Source organism: Myodes glareolus, chromosome 15, assembly GCF_982192425.1.
Source record: "Myodes glareolus chromosome 15, mMyoGla1.1, whole genome shotgun sequence".
Lineage (NCBI taxonomy): Eukaryota > Metazoa > Chordata > Mammalia > Rodentia > Cricetidae > Myodes > Myodes glareolus.
Genome location: NC_142040.1, coordinates 73,375,541 through 73,393,151, shown reverse-complemented (window position 1 = coordinate 73,393,151; position 17,611 = coordinate 73,375,541). Strand labels below are relative to the sequence as shown.

The window sequence follows — 17,611 nt, the reverse complement described above, 5'->3', positions numbered from 1 at the left end:
GTAGATCAAGCAACATGTATTCTGGATTCTCACTACTGGAGAATTAGCTCCTGAGTAAGGAAATGAGATACTTCGGTTTGCAGTTACGCTGAGGTTGATGACCCCTGTTTTCTGTGTCTAAACATAAAGGTTAGAGAAGTCTTGAACCACCACAAGTATGGCAAGCAGTTTGCCCTGACCTGGCTTCCTTCACGTTAAGCTGGAGGAAATGAAACTGTAGCATATAGGAACGGTCTACACTCCCATTCAAGCTAGTTGCTAATCTCAACTAGAACTTAGAACTGTAGTTGAACATAGTGATCCTGCTGCCCTGTCTACCTTTAATTATCTTGATGACAGCCAGACACTTCAGTCCCCCACCTGGAGAACCCATGAAGACATGAGCGTCAGGCAGAGCTGGGATTCCCAGCGAGACTGGCTAACACCAGGGCTTAGTCTCTTGCTGCCACACTCGGAACTCCTGCTACTTTGTACCTTTGCCCCGGCAGAGGAAAGTAAGATAAAGCCAGAGGAAGGACCATTCCATGGGTTTAGTCTCCACTACTAGAAACAAACCAAGAATAACCCTGGTGGGAAACAATGGAACCTACAATGTCAAGCAGTCCAGCACTGCGATTTCTTTATGCGAAAGGGGCATGGTGAGACCTAAGCCAGGCTAGTGAGCACACTGGGACAGGAACTTCACTTGGATGTTATTCTAGCTCACATGATGGCTGCTTTTTTTCCCTCATTAACTGGGATCAAAATCACAGTTTTGCAATTGTCTACTTTTAAAAGAATTGCGCAAAGACTGTGAAGGAAGAAGGGAAGGGTGTGGGCTGTTCCAGTCCACTGAGTCCCAGAAGAAAAAGAAGGAAAGAAACTTAGTCTTGCTAGGTAAGGAAGATGAACAGATTAGCATGAAACATCTATAGGCAACTGAAGCTTCCCCTCTACCCCATTTATTTTAAGAATGACTTGCCAGGTATTAGGTTTTTGTAGGAGTGAACGGTAGAGAGTAACATCACAGTCACCCAGTTCCTGTGAGACCCGGGCCTTCTCTGTCTTATCCTGTGCAGTTTAAGCTTAGCCAAGAGCCAGCGTTCAGATGAAAATACAGTCAGTCTGTGAGTATAGAATTAGAAACAAGAGGAACTCACAGGATCAAACTGGAGTCCAAGGGAACTCGGCACTTACAGCTGTGGTTTCTGCGTTCCTGGGATCGCTCACAAGTAAAGATGCCAGGCTTTCTGCAGAGGCAGCCATCTTGGCTCTACTAACGTTTTTTAGAACCATGAATATTGGGAGATTGCTATCCCAGTATGGGAAGTCAAATGACGTGGCCAGTTTGTTTTCCGCTCTTGAAGCTTGGTGTGTGTGTTTGGGGTGAGGGGTGGGGGCGCTTATCATTTGCTTTGACAATGGGAAGTGGTACCCTGCAGCCCAAACTGCATGAGAACATGACAGTCTCCTGACTTCTAAGTCAAGCAACGTGGAGGCAACGTGGCCTAGGGAAGGACACATCACATGCTCAGACTTGGAGAACAGAATCAAAGCCTCTGTGATTGCCAGAAGTAACTGCCATCCAGACCTCTCACTAGAGCCATCCCTCAGGGCCTGGCCAGGACGCTGATTGAATCCAGTCATCTGATTTAGCCACAACCTAAACAGCACCCGCCACACACCTGCCGCTTTACAGATTATGAGAACAGAGGTAGCATTGTTTTCTTACCTTCTGTTTTTTAAGGGATTGTTTTTTGCAGCAATAGCTGGTGGAAATGCATTCCCAAATGAAACAGGCTCAACGCTCAACCCGTGTGGGTGCATAGTGTGAAAATCACACGCGGCTCCCTCAGAAACCACTGCCCAAGATTCAACATTTTATCATACTCCAGCCTAGCACATAGCAAGTCAATCCTCTTAACATCTTTGGGAAGATTGACAGATATTTTGGTTGGAATGAGAATCATCAAGTTTCTTTATGATGCTAATATGGCTATTCAAATTAATCAATAAATATGGTCTTTAATTGAATCTCCTCACTAACCACGTCTTTCATCATTCCTATGCGGATCTGAATTTTATTTCCTGGCAGAACATTTGCCATCTTTTTGTCGTGGCAGCCTTGAGTTCATAGTTATACGTTCCCCCACCCCCACCCCTCTACACTGCATTCTGGGCTGTGCACACCCCGTCCTGACAGCAGCTGGCATCTACCTCAGGGGATGCTTGGCCTGCACACATGGGAGACATGAGCACTCAGGCTCGAACCTGCAGAACACAGGGCCAGTGCTTCTCCTTCAGATCTAGAAAGGTCAGACATCAGAAGCCCTCTAAGGAGACACTGAACGCATGTTAAATCTCAGCAGGCCTACAGTTCCCCCACGAATTTACACATACCCAACAACTGACACAATATCCAACACACTTTTAAAATATGAGTGCGAATATGACCATGCATGCATGCAAGGTTGCATACCTACATGTACAGAACATTTTCTCCATGATTTCTTCCTTAGAGAAAAAAATCAAATGATTTCAAGAATGACTGAAGATGAAATTCAGGACGTCAGAATTCCTATTTCTGTTGCCATATTCAAGGATGTCTCCCCATTTCCTCCAGACACTTTGACAGCAAAAGGCCCAGAACTGACTGCGGAGATTTATATCAATACCTCTCAGCTCCCAAGGACTCTGAGGATCAAGAGGGGGCTCTGCTTTACATGTTGCATGATGTGTGACAAAGCAGAGGCCATGAGAGTCTCCTGTCAGCTGCCATTAAAAAATTAGGCAGAGTAAGGAGTACACTGGAAATTCCATTCAAAAGTGTCACGAGGCCTGTGGCCCTTCACCCAAGCATCCGTTGCCATGTTCATTCAGCAAATATGTCACATGCTGAATATGTGCTGGCATCTGTGTTTTATGCTGGGTGCATGATATTGAACAGACAGTCTGGATGCATGTATGCCAGAAGTAAATAGGTGATTCCAGTAGGATTTGAGGGCCATTGGTGGTGTGAACCACAACAGATGGGCATGGAAAGAATGGAAGATGAAGGAGTATTGTGAGCTAGCCTGAACAGTTGTTTAAAAACAGCTTTAACTGAGGAAGGTAGATGGGAACAACACGAAGGTATCAGTCATTAGGTCCCAGAGGAAGGATGCTCTCCAGGGAAGGCTTAAATAGCATCTGACCCAGAAAATCTGGAAAGAGGAAGAAGTAAAGGAGGTGAGGTGCGTACAGAGAACCACACCTTAGAACATACTGCAGGTCTATAGTTTCCCAAACACTAGAAGCATCCAGAGGTGGTATTAACCAGACTTGGCTGCTTTCTATCTCAGAGAGACCTTCACTTTAAGGAGAAAAAGGTAGCAGAGAGGGACAAACAGAAGACCCACTTGGGGAGTAACTCCTTCATCAGATACATTGCTGGTACCTGAAGAGGAGCATTAGGTCAGTGTCAAGGCAGTTCTGTGCTATGAAGACTTTTAAGAAGTGAGGTGTGGTCCAGATGATGCAGGTTTGTATTTAGGCAACTGGGAGCATAGTCAGTCATTTCTTCAACTGTATTGACAAGGGCATAGCCTGAACAGGAAGATAATGGCTTCTGCTTGAAAATGATGACAGGGAACCCAGAGAACCCTGGTTTGTCTCCAGCACCTCTTCTTCCCTTCCATAAGAACAAGAGCATCTTCCTAGACAAACATACCCCACCCAGAGTACAGGCGAGTCTCAGCCCCTCTTTGACTGGGTATGTGGTCATCTGGGCTCTTGTACAGTAGCCTGAAGGAAGAAGTAATGAGGTATTTTCCAGCAAGATGTGTTCCCTGGAGAGATGTGTTCTTCCATACTGGAATAAGGGGAAATAAAATTGCAGCAGAAGACCATAAAACCCAGACTGGAAAGGGACTGAAGTAAAGAAAGGAAGAAGCCAAATGTGTCTGACATTCAGAGTAGTGATTGTCAGCTGCTTTACCCCCAGAAGACATGTGGCCATTTGTCAGGCAGCCTTTGTTGTCTCCATAGTCACTGGCATTTCTTTTGGCATCTAGTGATGTGAAACCATTGAAGTCTAGTCTAAATCTCAACTTATGAAGCTGCTAACCCTTGAAGCACATAGAAAAGTCCCACAAGAAAAGCACAGGAGCCAGCAGCACACTGGTAGCTGGAAACTTAGAGGGCCAGCAGGTGATGTGAATATGCAAAGCAGAGATGCAGATGTTAGGGCGTAGTGAGGACTGTGCTCAACTCTATGGTGCCCACAGGAAGAGACCCAGGCCATGGTTAGATCCTTAACCACACAGCAAACCTGACATACATGTGACCTCTGTGAGTCAGCCAGGCTCAGCTCACAGGTAATTGTTTTCCTTTGGATCTGATTTTTTTTAAATCAATGTTAATGTTACTGGACTTGTAGCCCCCTTTTAGATAAGACAGGAGAGATCAGGGTCCCTTCTTGGGGTTCCTAGTTTCCTTAATAAAATAATTCAAGAATGGAATCAAATGGAAGGGCAAAGACAATTTTATTAGCATTTGAAAAAACAAAAACAAAACAAAACTTCAGGGCAGGCAAGTTGTAAAAACATCAGCAGTCCCAAGGAGAGAAGAAAAAAGTTAAGCTCGCATGAAAGTCAACTACATGGTAGGTGCGTAAGACAGCCCAAACTGTTGGGGAGACCCAAACTGTTAAGGAAAGCATGCTTCAAAAGGAGGAAAAGAAAGAGAAGTCACACTTTTCTGATAATGAAGAAAAGCAGGTCAACTTACAAAGCTGGGCTAGAGCATAGGGGCTCTTCTGGGGAGGAAAAGCACGTCTCATTAAAGGATTAATTATTCCGCCCATCTCTTTAGCATAGCTTAAAATGAGCCCACCTTCCTAGGGGTGGTTCCTTTGCCAATGACGGACATAGCCCATCCGGAATGCTAAGTCTCCACGGAGGTCAGATTCTGTTCTCTTCATCAGATGGATTTTTCCCTTAGTAAGCCTTTCCTGCTGTTTTAGCATCAAGAGCTTGTGTCCTCAGCCTCAGATGAGTGGTGCGACTCACCAAAACAAATTCCCGCCTACATTATCTGTGTGCTCTGTTTGCATCTGTAAGGAATCCACCACCAGATGCCCCATTTCCCAAAGTCTGTGAACTCTGAGCTATGTCAGGAAAGAGAGCATTGTCAGATCTGAGATCTCTGAGCTAGCATCACTGTTTAGAGCGGTGTGACTCTGTCGTATCCAAGACAGGTGTATGGACAGTCGGGCACTAGCTGAGGCTGGGTCATCCACGCCTGTACCTACGTATGCTTTTGTTTCCTGGGCACTGGTGAGAAGCAGTCAGCTACTCACTATCTCTGTGACTTCAGACAGTGACTCCACACATTGCCTTCTCCTTTGCCTCTTACTAGACACGAGGCAAATGGCAGTATCGAGTTTCCCTGGGTTGTGGGGAGAACCAAATGAGGTAATACTTACAAATTGCTTAGGCCTGGAAGTGGTGCATGGAAAGTATCTATAAATGTTGTTGAGTGGAGAATCTTAATCAAGAGTACAGCACCTGGCCTCAAGAGATATGGATCAGAAATCCACCAGGAGCTGTAGGACTACTTACGTGAAAACAGTCTTTCCCTCAATCTCCATCGCAGATACTCCCCCACTTTTGGGGGGCATAGGTATGTGTGGAGTGGTGTGTGTGTGTGTGTGTGTGTGTGTGTGTGTGTGTGTGTAAATGCCAGTACACATGTGTATGGAAACCCACGGTTGGCATCCAGTATCTTCCTTCATCTTTTTTGCCTTACGGACTGAATCTGGGTCTCTTGGTGAACCTGGAGCTTGTCATCGGCCTAGTCTGGCTACCCAGCCTGTGGTGGATCCCTTGTCTCTGCCTCGAGCACTGTAGAAGTACAGGCAGCTGCCCTCCCTCCTGGCTTTCCTGTGGGTTCTAGGGATCCAACTTGTGACCCTCAAGCAGTTTAGCTACTGAGTTATCCCCAGACATTTTTGAAGCAGAAGTTAGTATTGGTCCTTAAAGACACTGTGTTGTCCCGAGTTTCATGTTCTTCTGTCCCTTCATTGGCTTTTAACTCCCAGACTTGGCAGCATGGTCCACTGTGGACAAGAATCTGAGCCTCCTGAGGATGGTCTCAGAGGATATTTGGGCAAGGGGTCCTACTGTACAGATGCTGGTGGTCCCTTTCTTTCACTGGGCTTCCTTGAGGGCAGGATGCTTGCACTGTACTGTGAGGTCCACGTTCTGAAGGATAGGGCTCAAGGCTGGCTGATTATGCTCCTGTTGTGTGACTTTTCCTGGGAGGCGTGAGCCAATATCTGTTTGCCTCAATTAGAATACTGAGGACAGAACAGCGATATGATTTCACGGTGTGGCATTAGTGAACCAGTGAGTTTTCAGAGCTACTTACAGGAATTTGGGTGACAGCCTACTCATAGGCTCATGAGCGACTCAAAGGCTGACATATCACAGGAACACTGACCTCAGCTTGGGTGATGGCTAAGAAAGCTGCAGCCCTGGTGATCCCTGCACAGCTTGCATTCAGCTGAGCCTGCAAGAATCTCCTCCCCTAGCAGGTACTGCTACTTATGTAGCCTTGAGGCTGGGCCTTTCCAATCTCTGAGCTTTGTTTCCTTGCTGAGCCCTGTAAGATTCACTTACTTCCTGACAGTTACAAATGTTTCTCCTTCTTTTATGGAGGAGAAAGAGCTATTGGGAAACCCTTTTGCTTTGTTTACTGTGTGAATTAGTACTAGCTGAGAACAATGGTCACTGAAAATCTGAATGTAGGATGACCTGTAAGATCAGGTAGAATGGAATAAATTCTCATGACCTCAGCTTTTCACTGGGGGCAAGTCCTTTAGATAAATTATTCTTGCTTTTTAGTGTAATAGAAGGAATGCAGATTAATACACCGTCGCTGCTATGCTTGATGGAACCCATAGGGTTAAAAGGGCAGAACTTCAATGCCACTGAAAGCCTGTAAGTTCCTCAGGGGCAGGCAACCTTGATGAGCCTCAACTCCTTCTGCTCTGAGTGAGAAAAAGAGAAAGTCAGAATCTCAGTCTATCCCAGACCTTCACCTTGAAGTCACAGGGGGCGGTTCCCTACCTGACTAAGTACATGAAATCTCACCAAGTCAGAACAGCTGGGGACATCGTCTATCAAATGGCACGGGTTGGCCTTTATGGGGTTATAAGCTTCTCTACAGCTCGGGTATAGTGTGGTAGAATTGTCCTCAGATCAAGGTAATCTCCAGGATCCATGGTCTTTCACTTGTACTTCTTGGGCATGTGGGTTAGCATTCTATATCATACAAGTCTGCCAGGTTTACAAAGCAACTGTCCATCACACTAATGGTCCTCAGGAGGAGGCAAGCAAAAGCATGGTGAGCCTGCCAGCCCCAGATGCTCCACATGAAGGAGAAATGCGGTTAATTTTGATTGTTAACCTTCCATAATATAGCATCACCAAATAGACACTCTGGTGCTGTTAAGAAATGCCTAAATTGTGCTAATTGGAGTAGGAAGACTCTCCCTAAATGTGAACCTCACCGTCCCTTCGACTGGGATGTCAGACTGAACACAAAGGAGGGAGTACTTGAGACATAGGCCTCATCTCTCTCTGCTTCCTGACCCAGGACACGATGGGACCAGCGGCCACACACTCCTGTTCCCATCTCTTCACCACCATGTTGGGCAGCACCCTCAAATGGGGAGACAAAATAAACCTTTCTACCCTTGCATCGCCTTTCTCGGGTAGTCTGTTGCGGCACTGCAGCAGTGTAGGAAAAAGAGCTAACTGAAGCCCTATCACAGATGTCCATTCCATTGGTCCCATTGGTCATGGCTTGATCAGTGGAACAAAGATGGAGGGTCTGAATGTTTCAGAACAACTCAGTCTACTGCTAGAAGTTGTACGTCTGTAACTACACTCATGTTGGTTAGCTACATCTTATTTGTTAATATATTCAGTTTTGCTCTGGGGAACCTTTCATCAAAGCCCACTTCCTTTTGTTTCTTCTAGAGTTGATGATACTGGGTATTCTCACCTGTCCTTTCTCCCAGAGGAAATCAGAATCCGGTGTCCTGACCTACCTGGCATCCCCGGTATCCTGCTTTGGATTTCATTACCCAGTGTCCAGGAGTGTGGCCAGTCTGCATACGTTTTCTCCATAGGGCACAGATTGTTCATGGCTGGGGCGACACTTGGTCTGCAGATAGGTGTCCTTGTGTGATGAGTCAACCAGAATCAGCTTCCTCTGGAATGTTTCACTGCTGGCCTTTATGCTCAGTGAGATCTCGATTCTATGCGGAGTCCTTTATGCTGATATCATGTTCCATTATCTCAGACTCGGTGCAAGGCCCCACCCGAGACCTGCCTGCCACCTTCCTCTGAGTGCTAGAACTCAAGTCTTTGCTTTGCTCTAGAGAACACAGCTGTGGCCTTCCCCAGGGGAGCTCCATGCTCTCCCAGTAAGGACTGAGCATTTATCCACCTGATGAGTGATTTCTGGTTCCCTGGAGGCTCTAATTTGGAGAATTGAATTGACAGTTGATGGTAAACAGTTCAAGCTTAGAAACACCAGCTTCCCGTCATCAGTGACGATAGACATAATTTACAATCTGACTTGATGAGTACTTTCTTCTCTGACTCCATTTGGCTGGAGAGTGATTGCATGTGAGTGGTACTTCCATCCTTTCCACCTCTTTTTTACAATGTGCTCCCCAGAAAGCCTCTGGTCACCTCTTTACAAACCAGAGTGAGTGGAACAGTCACCCACGGTCCAGGTTGGAAGTCTCAGATTCTGTCTTGACATTTTTTTCTGAGCCACGGCTGTGCTGACTTTTTCAGTTGACATAATAGTTAAATTGAAATGAAATTGTATGTAATTGGGGGGTTTAGTAAGAAAATATGTTATACATGTAAGGAAAAGTCTTAATGATTGGTGGCAGACAGCTGTGATTTGCTGAACAGTACATTGATTTTAATTTGGACAGGGCACTCCAGTCCTCTAGACCATGAAATAAGCAAGCCCATTGTGCTAGATAAAAGTCCGTTCTTCCTCAAGTTGTGTTTGGTCATGGGGTTTTATCATAATAAAAGTAACCCTGAGTAAGAGCTCCACGTTCCCCACACACAGAAGTGGACATGCTGGCCAGAACGTCCTTGTCCTTCTCACACTTCTGGATTTGCTCCTTAAGGGCCACACAAAAGCAAGATTGTGGTTGCAATCTCTTGACTGGCAGCCCTATTTAGGGAGGCTATAGAAATTAGGGGAGGTGGAACAAGAGCCTCGCTGGTGAAGAGAAGTTACTGGGACACTCATCACGGAGCGCGTGGAACACCACACAGTTATTGGGGACACTCATCACGGAGCGCGTGAAATAACACACAGTTATTGGGGACACTCATCACGGAGCACGTGGAACACCACACAGTTATTGGGGACACTCATCACGGAGCACGTGGAACACCACACAGTTATTGGGGACACTCATCACGGAGCACGTGGAACACCACACAGTTATTGGGGACACTCATCACGGAGCACGTGGAACACCACACGGTTATTGGGGACACTCATCAGGGAGCACATGGAACACCACACAGTTATTGGGGACACTCATCACGGAGCACGTGGAACACCACACAGTTATTGGGGACACTCATCACGGAACACGTGGAACAGCACACAATTGTCTCCAGAACTGGGAAAAGTCACTTCTACAAAGAGCCCACCACAGTACTAGGGAAGTGTTTGCTTCCTGCATGGCCATGGATAGTTCCACTGGTACAGTAGAATTGGTTTCTAGACAATGAAATCGAGGCTCAGATGCCCATGCCCTCTGTTAATGGCAGCAAAAAGGCTGGAACTCACACCTTCCCACATCTTCGTCCCATCTCAGGGCTGCTTCTGCTCCAAAGGGCCATTCTCCGTCGCATATAAAAACTGTAACTGCTTTATTAAAGTGGGCATTAAATAAGCATGCAACAAGAGTTTTCAAATAATAAGTATTCAATGTGATGTGCTTTAATTAACTGGTCTAAAGCAATACTTACAAGGGCCCTGGGAGGCAATCTCTGAAAGACAATGGACAGAGCAGCAATAGCACCGTGGCCAGAATGCAACTCCAGGGATACACAGACGATGGGAATCGGCGGAAGGCGTCCATTCTCTCAGATGTGCAGGCCTGGCCCTGGCTGCAAGATGAGGTGTGCTCTAGTGTGAGCTAGAGGGTGGTGCTAGTAGCTCCTTTTCACACCCCCTGTGGGTGTCTTCTAAAGGCCAAGGTCTGGGTGGGACCTGAGCTCTTTTGTGTTGCAGGGCAATGTTAGGTGAGACAAGATCTTCCTTTACAAGTACGTGATGGAGTCACCTATGGCTCTGCACTGCTCTGGAATCCAGGTTTCTGATAGGCCCTTTCAGCTGGGAAGAGGAGAGTTATGATACTTAACATCTCCCCTGCGCATTACACTGGCTTGGTGTCCTGAGTGGATTCAGCTGCATTTAAAACAATTGTTAGATATAAGAATTCTGAAGTAGAAATGTTTAAAAATCCAGCCATCCAGCATAGACAGGAGAGGGGCTGGTGAGGTCTCACTGCTATCTGAGAGTCTGAGAGCTCTTAGCAGCTGACATCTCTTGCAGGAGAGAGAGTCCATTACTGTGGAGGTGTGGCCCTCAGAGGTTAACCGTGCTCCAGTAGATGGCTCTACGCATGTGCACATACAGGCCACAGTACTTGGACTCAGGGGACTGTAAAAGGAAAATGAAAATGAAGAGGTTATGAATTTGGGAGGAGGACATAGGAAGGTCTTTGAGAACTTGGAGGGGCAGAGTGGGGTAGAAACGATAAAAAAAAATAGTAAAAATGTGTGAAATTCTCACATAGCAGATGAAAATTTAAAAATTTTTATCCAAGTAGTTTATTCTTTGCTTGAAAAATGAATTAGCTTTAAACGTTTACCATTTGCCCAGTTCACTAAAAAGAGGAGGCTCACACATAAGTATGAATAAGTTTAAATTCTAAACTTTATCAGATCTGTTTAAATTGGATTTTCTTGTCTGGTAGTGGTGGTGCATGCGTTTAGTCCCAGCACTTGGGACACAAAGGCAGGCAAATTTCTAGGAGTTTGAGTCCAGCCTGATCTACAGATCTACAGAGTGAATTCCAGGACAGCCAAGGCTGCACAGAGAAATCCTTTCTCAGGAAAAAAAAAGGGAGGGGGGGGTTTCATGGACCCTCAGTCACAAAAGTAACATAAAATATACCAAATTTTTTTGTATTATTACATTAGAACCATTGGGGTTCATAATGCCATAGTTTGACTGGCAGAATGTAGAAATTTACTAAATGAACTCTGGAACTCTTGCATAGAACACCTTTGAAAGAACACATTTTAGGGGAAAAAATGTACTGCCATTGGCATTAGATCTGGGGACAAAAGATGGCTTGACCTGAGCTCCCAGATGAAGCTGAGCGTCTCAGAATCATTTTGGAAAGTCCCAGAGTTCCCTGAGCTCTCTGAAATAATATGTAGATTCCTAAGAGAAAGAAGGAATCACTGAATTTAATGTGCAACTTGATTCTGGTTTTCCAAAGCCATCCTTAAGAGCTAGTGTAGCCAGCGTAAGTGGGAAGACGGTAGAGCTGAGTGATGCCAGGTGCAGGGAACGCTGGGGCCGAGCTGAAAGGCCAGTGGCAACAACAGCCTGCACATTTGTCTGCTGGGCCGGAGCAGGAGGGCTTTTCTTTCTGTGATGAGCTCCTAACAAGTCACAGGGGCCGTTTGGCACTTACAAGTTTCATACTGAGCTCTCTTTTATAAGGAAAAAAAAAAAAGACAAATTTCAAAGTGCCTCAGATTTCATCACCTCGCTTGCAGGTTTGTGTTGGTGGCTTGCTCTCTGGCCCCACACCTCTCCCAGGTCAGATCCTGTCTATGGACTACTCTCGGAAGAGTTGGTATTGTATGCCAGCCATACCCAAATGCCCAGGTCACAGACAAGCTTTTGTGTGGCTCATTAACTGTACCTCCTAAATCTGTCATTTTAGTAAATTTTCATTTATTGGTGTATGTAAGTGTGTGTGTGTGTGTGTGTGTGTGTGTGTGTTTGTATGTGTGTATGTGAGTGTGTGTGTTTGTGTGTATGTATGTGTGTGTTTGTGTGTGTATATGTGTGTGAGTGAGTCTGTGAGTGTGTGTGGGTATGTTTGTGTGTGTTTGTGTGTGTGAGTGTATGTTTGTGTATGTGAGTGTGTGTGTTTGTGAATATGTGTGAGTGTGTGTTTGTGTGTGAATATGTGTGTGTGTTTGTATGTGTGTATGTGAGTGTGTGTGTTTGTGTATGTATGTGTGTGTTTGTGTGTGTATATGTGTGTGAGTGAGTGTGTGAGTGTGTGTGGGTGTGTTTGTGTGTGTATGTGAGTGTGTGTGTTTGTGTGCGTGTGTGTGAGTGTATGTTTGTGTATGTGAGTATGTGTGTTTGTGTGTGAATATGTGTGTGTGTTTGTGTGTGTGTGTGTGTGTAAGTGCACATGTACAGTGTGCAGGAGTGAGCATGTGGTTCTATGGCTCCCGTGGGTTGTAGGGATCAAACTCGGGCCATCGGGCTTGTGTGCAAGCCCTTTACCCACTGAGAAATGCCACTGAAACCCACGGTCTTTTAAATATATTTTAATGGCATTCTTCAAATTGTATTTGGAAGACGGAGGTGTGTCACCGCACAGCTGTGAAAACCAGAGAACCCATTCTTTCCTTCCACCTTGGTCTCAGGGACCAGACTCCAGTCGTCAAGCCCTGTGGCAAGCGCCTTTGCTCACAGAACCGTGCCAACGCCCCATTCCCGAACACTTCTCTGTGTTCTAAATCCATGGCGATTCTTTAATACAGCAAAAGAGACGGGTCTGTTTTACATAACATATGAATTTCATCTTCTGCAATTTTTCAGTACATTTTTTAAAAAGTTGGTCATTCGTCTACATTTTGGATTTAAAATAGAGATTGTGACTTACATTTGGTTGTTAAATAAGGCTTGGAGTGGGAGAGAAAAACCACTATATTTGAGTCTCCATTTTTGCTCATGAAATCTGTGTCTCCAGGCGGGACTGGCTTGGGGTATAGCACGCTTCAGTACAGAATATGGAACGAAGGCTAATGCCAGGTGGGCCCCATGTAGAGGATCTGAGTTCAGTCTGTAGGTGGCCTCAGAAAGCAGGGTGAGGGGCTGGGGTGGCAGGGAAGACATGGCCGATGAGCGACAGAATGAGCCCTCCTGAGGTCCTTTAGAGGAAACAGGTGGACATGGGGGATCCCTGAGACCCAAGAAACTGAACATGGAAAGGAACGAGCTACAGCGACAACCCGGGAAGTAGATGGGGCACTCTTGAGCAATTGCTGTGTACCGTTTGACCTTTAAAAGTGGACAAAGACAAATTTAAAGGAAATTCCTGTGTTTTTAAAGGCAAGCTTTTATTAGAAACTCACTTTTACTAAGATCTAACACTGTGACCACCAGGAGGGTCCTGTTAACTAAGAGCCGAGGGCCCACCCTGGAGCCTGGAAGGTGCCAAGATATGACAGTAGTCAGGAGCCGTGGCTAGGAGGTGATACTAACATAGGGGAGTCTACTGATTGTTTTAAATACAATATATTAACATTTAAATTATTCTATGTTGACTTTAAACTTTCCATGATTGCTCTTATGTGATTCTTTCCCCTAGAAATAATTATCTTTCTTGCGGAGGGAGGGAAAATGCCACCTGACTAAGATAGGTATATACAGAAGTCCATGTCGGCTCGCATGCGAGGGTTCTAGTGTGCTCACTAATGCAGAAACCGAAAGTCCACAGATAGCTCATGAGCCCTGGTGCTCTGTAGCTTCTTCTGGGTGGTGCTTTGTAGAAACTCCCGCTTCCGACTCCGTTTTCACAGTAGTTGGTGATCACCAGAGGAGGCAGGGTTTATCACAGAGGAAATGAAATATTGGAAAGTATTTGGCTTCCTTTTTCAGGGAGTGTGGGATATTAGCCGCCTTCCCCAAGTGCAATGAAGCTTGTGGTTTATCACACACATGAGCGGAAAGGTGAAATGAATGTTTTTTTTATCTCACATTGTCTGTTGGTATTTTGGGTTTTTAATATTACTCCTGCTTTTCTATTTTAGAATCAAAATAGATGAATAATATCCTTGGGGAAATAACTATACCTTCTTTTATTACCCATGTGGAGAACTCTTATTGAGAGTTCTGTAAATAAGAATGTAATAATATGGCCTGACCTCAGGAACCTCAGGAAGAGTCACGGTTGTTTTTCACCAGAGGAGCCTTGGGTTCCCAATGCATTGGCCAGGCAGCCTCTCCCGTCAGTGTCTGAAGTGTGCTGCCCTTACTTCCCGCCCTCACAGGAGCGCCTTCTGCTGTCCCTGCTGCCGGCTCACATAGCCATGGAGATGAAAGCTGAGATCATCCAGAGGTTGCAGGGTCCCAAAGCTGGCCAGATGGAAAACACAAACAACTTTCACAATCTGTACGTCAAACGGCACACCAACGTAAGGTACGGTGCACCGCGCAGGCCCTCGGCGGCATGGGGAGTCGGGCGTCACGTCACACAGTAACTACCTGTCCTATGTGAGGTACGGTGCACCATGCAGGCCCTGAGCGGCATGGGGAGTCGGGCGTCACGTCACAGAGTAACTACCTGTCCCCGGATGGTACAGTGGGGCCCACTCCTCTTACCCTTCTGATGTCGCTAGGAACCTTCACATTGGGGTGATATAATTTGGTCTGCTTATTCATTGGGTTGATACATAGTTTGTCAACTTTCTGTCTGTGACAGGGAGGACGAGAGAAGAGGTGAATGGTGAGGTCTATTTTTTTTTTTTTGAGGACCCCCACAGTCAGACTGCAGTATAATCAGTATGAGTGCCCATGAACTTTTTAGACACAATAGTCAATCCTCCCAGGTTGTGTCCTGGCTGCGGGACCTCCATGAAGCTAGCATTCCGGGGAGGTTGGATTATCGGGTTGACCAACTAGTAGCAACGGCATCTTTATATTTCTCATGGCAATAACTGCTTTGTCAAGACAGACATTGTCGTGAGTATATCCCCCAGAGAGTCATTCCTAGAATTATAGTGCTCAGAAACCAGCAAGCTAACACTGTGGGATTCTAGCCAAGAGGGAAGATGTACGAAACCTCTATTGCCCCTGATGTAGAAGGCAACCTCTAAGGCCCCTCCCTTCAGGCTGGAAAGGAGATGCATTCCTTTCTTCCCATCCACAAGCCACCGCATAGCCAGTGTTCCTTTCTCGTCCTCTCCAGCCCAGGCACCTCCTTCAGGAATCTGTTCTCTCGTCCACTCACTGTGTTGGTGCCAGGCCTTCCGTTAGTCCCCATAGTCCTCCGCACATAGACCCGGTTGCTTCTGTTTATGCTTTGTTGATGTTCTTTAGTTGTCCAGGAAGATTCTTGAATCATACTTCAGTATATCCAGGGCCACAGATACATTTAACTGAACATCAGCTAGACGTGGGCCAGAGCCTCTTCCCCAAATCTTGACTCTCAGCCCCGGCTGTGGAGCATCTGCTAGAACTGGAACCCAGTCTGTCCTCCAAATCTGGACTCTCATCACAGCTACTGTCTCCCGGGCCAGCTGTTGTAAATCAAAGTTTGGAAATCCGAGATGAAACACGCACTTCACTGAAGCGTAGAGACATAGCTCATTTGGCATCAGATCTTACAGAAAGGCACTCAGAGCCGGCGACATGCAGGACCCAAGTATAGGCATAAATAAATGAGCCATAAGAAATGCGTTTCACCAAACAGTACCTAAAGGGGAAACACTGGTGACAGGATGGGAATTGTGGTGAGAAACATTGAGTGGGTGAGGGGAGAAACTAAGTCTATTTAAAGAACGTTATGGCCCATTAGGCAATAAAATTGTTTAAAAGCCCTGCTTGCCTTTAGCTGTGTAAGCATTTCATCTATAAAGTCAAAGAAGCAAGAAGATAACGTTTCTGGTTTCTGGGGGTGTGCCATTCAAATGCTTCCTCTCTCCAGCTCTCTGCCACCCAAACTGCCTCAATCCCCCTCCCACTGCAGGAGCTGATTTCAAGCCATTTATTTGGGTAATCAAAACCCGCAAAGGAAAGCGTGGTGGCATAAGCAGTCGCTGACATCTTGACAGACAACATGGCACCCTCAAGCAGTGAATGAACCCCTTTTATCACCTGTATTACTTGTCAACTTTTGCTTACCGGAACAACCCGAAATTTAGTGGCCTAACACAGACATTAGCACCTCAGAGCATCCGTGGGCTCGAAGTTTAAGAGATGTTTGTCCAGATGTTTGAGGCTTGGATTCTGCTGTGAAACTGCAGGCCAGGTGTTAGATACAGCTGCCAGAGGACCTGCCTGCTCTGTGGCTCCTGCCCTCCATGGGTGGATCACATGGGTGTTAGCTAGAGGCCTCAGCTCCTCTGGTCCTCACCATCAGATGCCCGGCCATCCTCACAGCATGGCAGCTCAGTTCTGCCAGCACAAGGAATCCGTTGCTGGGCATCCAGAGAAATCAACTGTTTGCCTCCTAGTTCTGCTTTGGTGTCCGCTAGACATGGGGCTTATTCCTCCTAGTAGCAGTTCCTAACACTAATGAAAATAAGTGATTTCTTGGTCTGAGGACAGCAACTGTTGGTGACCTTCTGACCCTTGGTCGCCTTTCTCTGGATCTTTTCCAGTCATTCCTAAGCAAGCACAGACACAACATTTGACAAGTGAAAGCAAAATAAAGACAGGTGTGTTTCTGCTTAATCCTGCGTATCATCCGGTCTGAAGCTACAGCTTTTCCACATAGCTCAGGACACAGAGAATTTTTCTTCGCTGTGATTGGTTTCCCTTGTCCTCAACTGCCTACCTCTGGTGTCAACCCCCACCAAGCCACAGACCTAATTAATACCAACTTCCTCAATCCAGATCTCCTGTCTCCAGATCTGTGTAATTCTTCTGTTCCTTGTTGTGTTGGCTGTGCAGGCATGCAGACCCTACTGAGAGAACATGGTCAGTCTTGGTGTCGATATAATCTTGATGTTTTCTTTTCTTCCCCTGAGTTTACCCTCGTCTGTAAATGAGCGATATTGTCGCTCTTCTTTCCACTCCCCCAGAGCTTCACTCTCTGTGCAAGGCGTGGAACGCAGCCTGTGCTCATTAACAACGAAACTAACAACAGTAAAGTGGCCTTCTCCCTGTGCGAGCTCATGGTCCGTCTGAACCTGGATTCCAAACATGGTTCACCTGAAACTGCCTTTCAACTTCAGTTTCTTCTCCTGGATGCTCCCTGCCAAAGTTTAATCAGTTGCAGTGTGCAGTTCATCTTCCGTCTGTGTCTGACCATGTCTCCCCACCGCAGACCTTGCTCAGGCTCCAATGGCCTGCCTGCTTCCACGGGGCACTGCCAGGGTGACCTCTGTGATAATGATTCTTAGATCGTCCTCCCCTGACCCCATCCCTGTGTGAGCCTTTCGGCAGTGGTTCTCAACCTTTCTGATGCTGCAACCCTTTAATACAGTTCCTCGTGTTGTGTTGGTCCGCCACCAACCATGAAATTATTTTCTTTACTACTTCATAATTGTAG

The 17,611-nt window shown here is 46.2% G+C and overlaps 1 protein-coding gene across 3 annotated transcripts in view; it reads left to right on the top strand.

The window, feature by feature from the left end:
• Window positions 1-17,611, top strand: part of Adcy2 (adenylate cyclase 2) — a 350,815-nt gene that overhangs the window by 227,129 nt on the left and 106,075 nt on the right. For all 3 annotated transcript variants that reach the window (XR_015735023.1, XM_087897019.1, XM_087897018.1), the window contains exon 5: window positions 14,388-14,536. Coding sequence is in view for 2 of the 3 variants with exons in the window: in XM_087897019.1 (XP_087753145.1) it covers window positions 14,388-14,536 (149 nt within the window). In the remaining variant the exon portion in view is untranslated. The remainder of the gene's footprint in view (window positions 1-14,387; window positions 14,537-17,611) is intronic.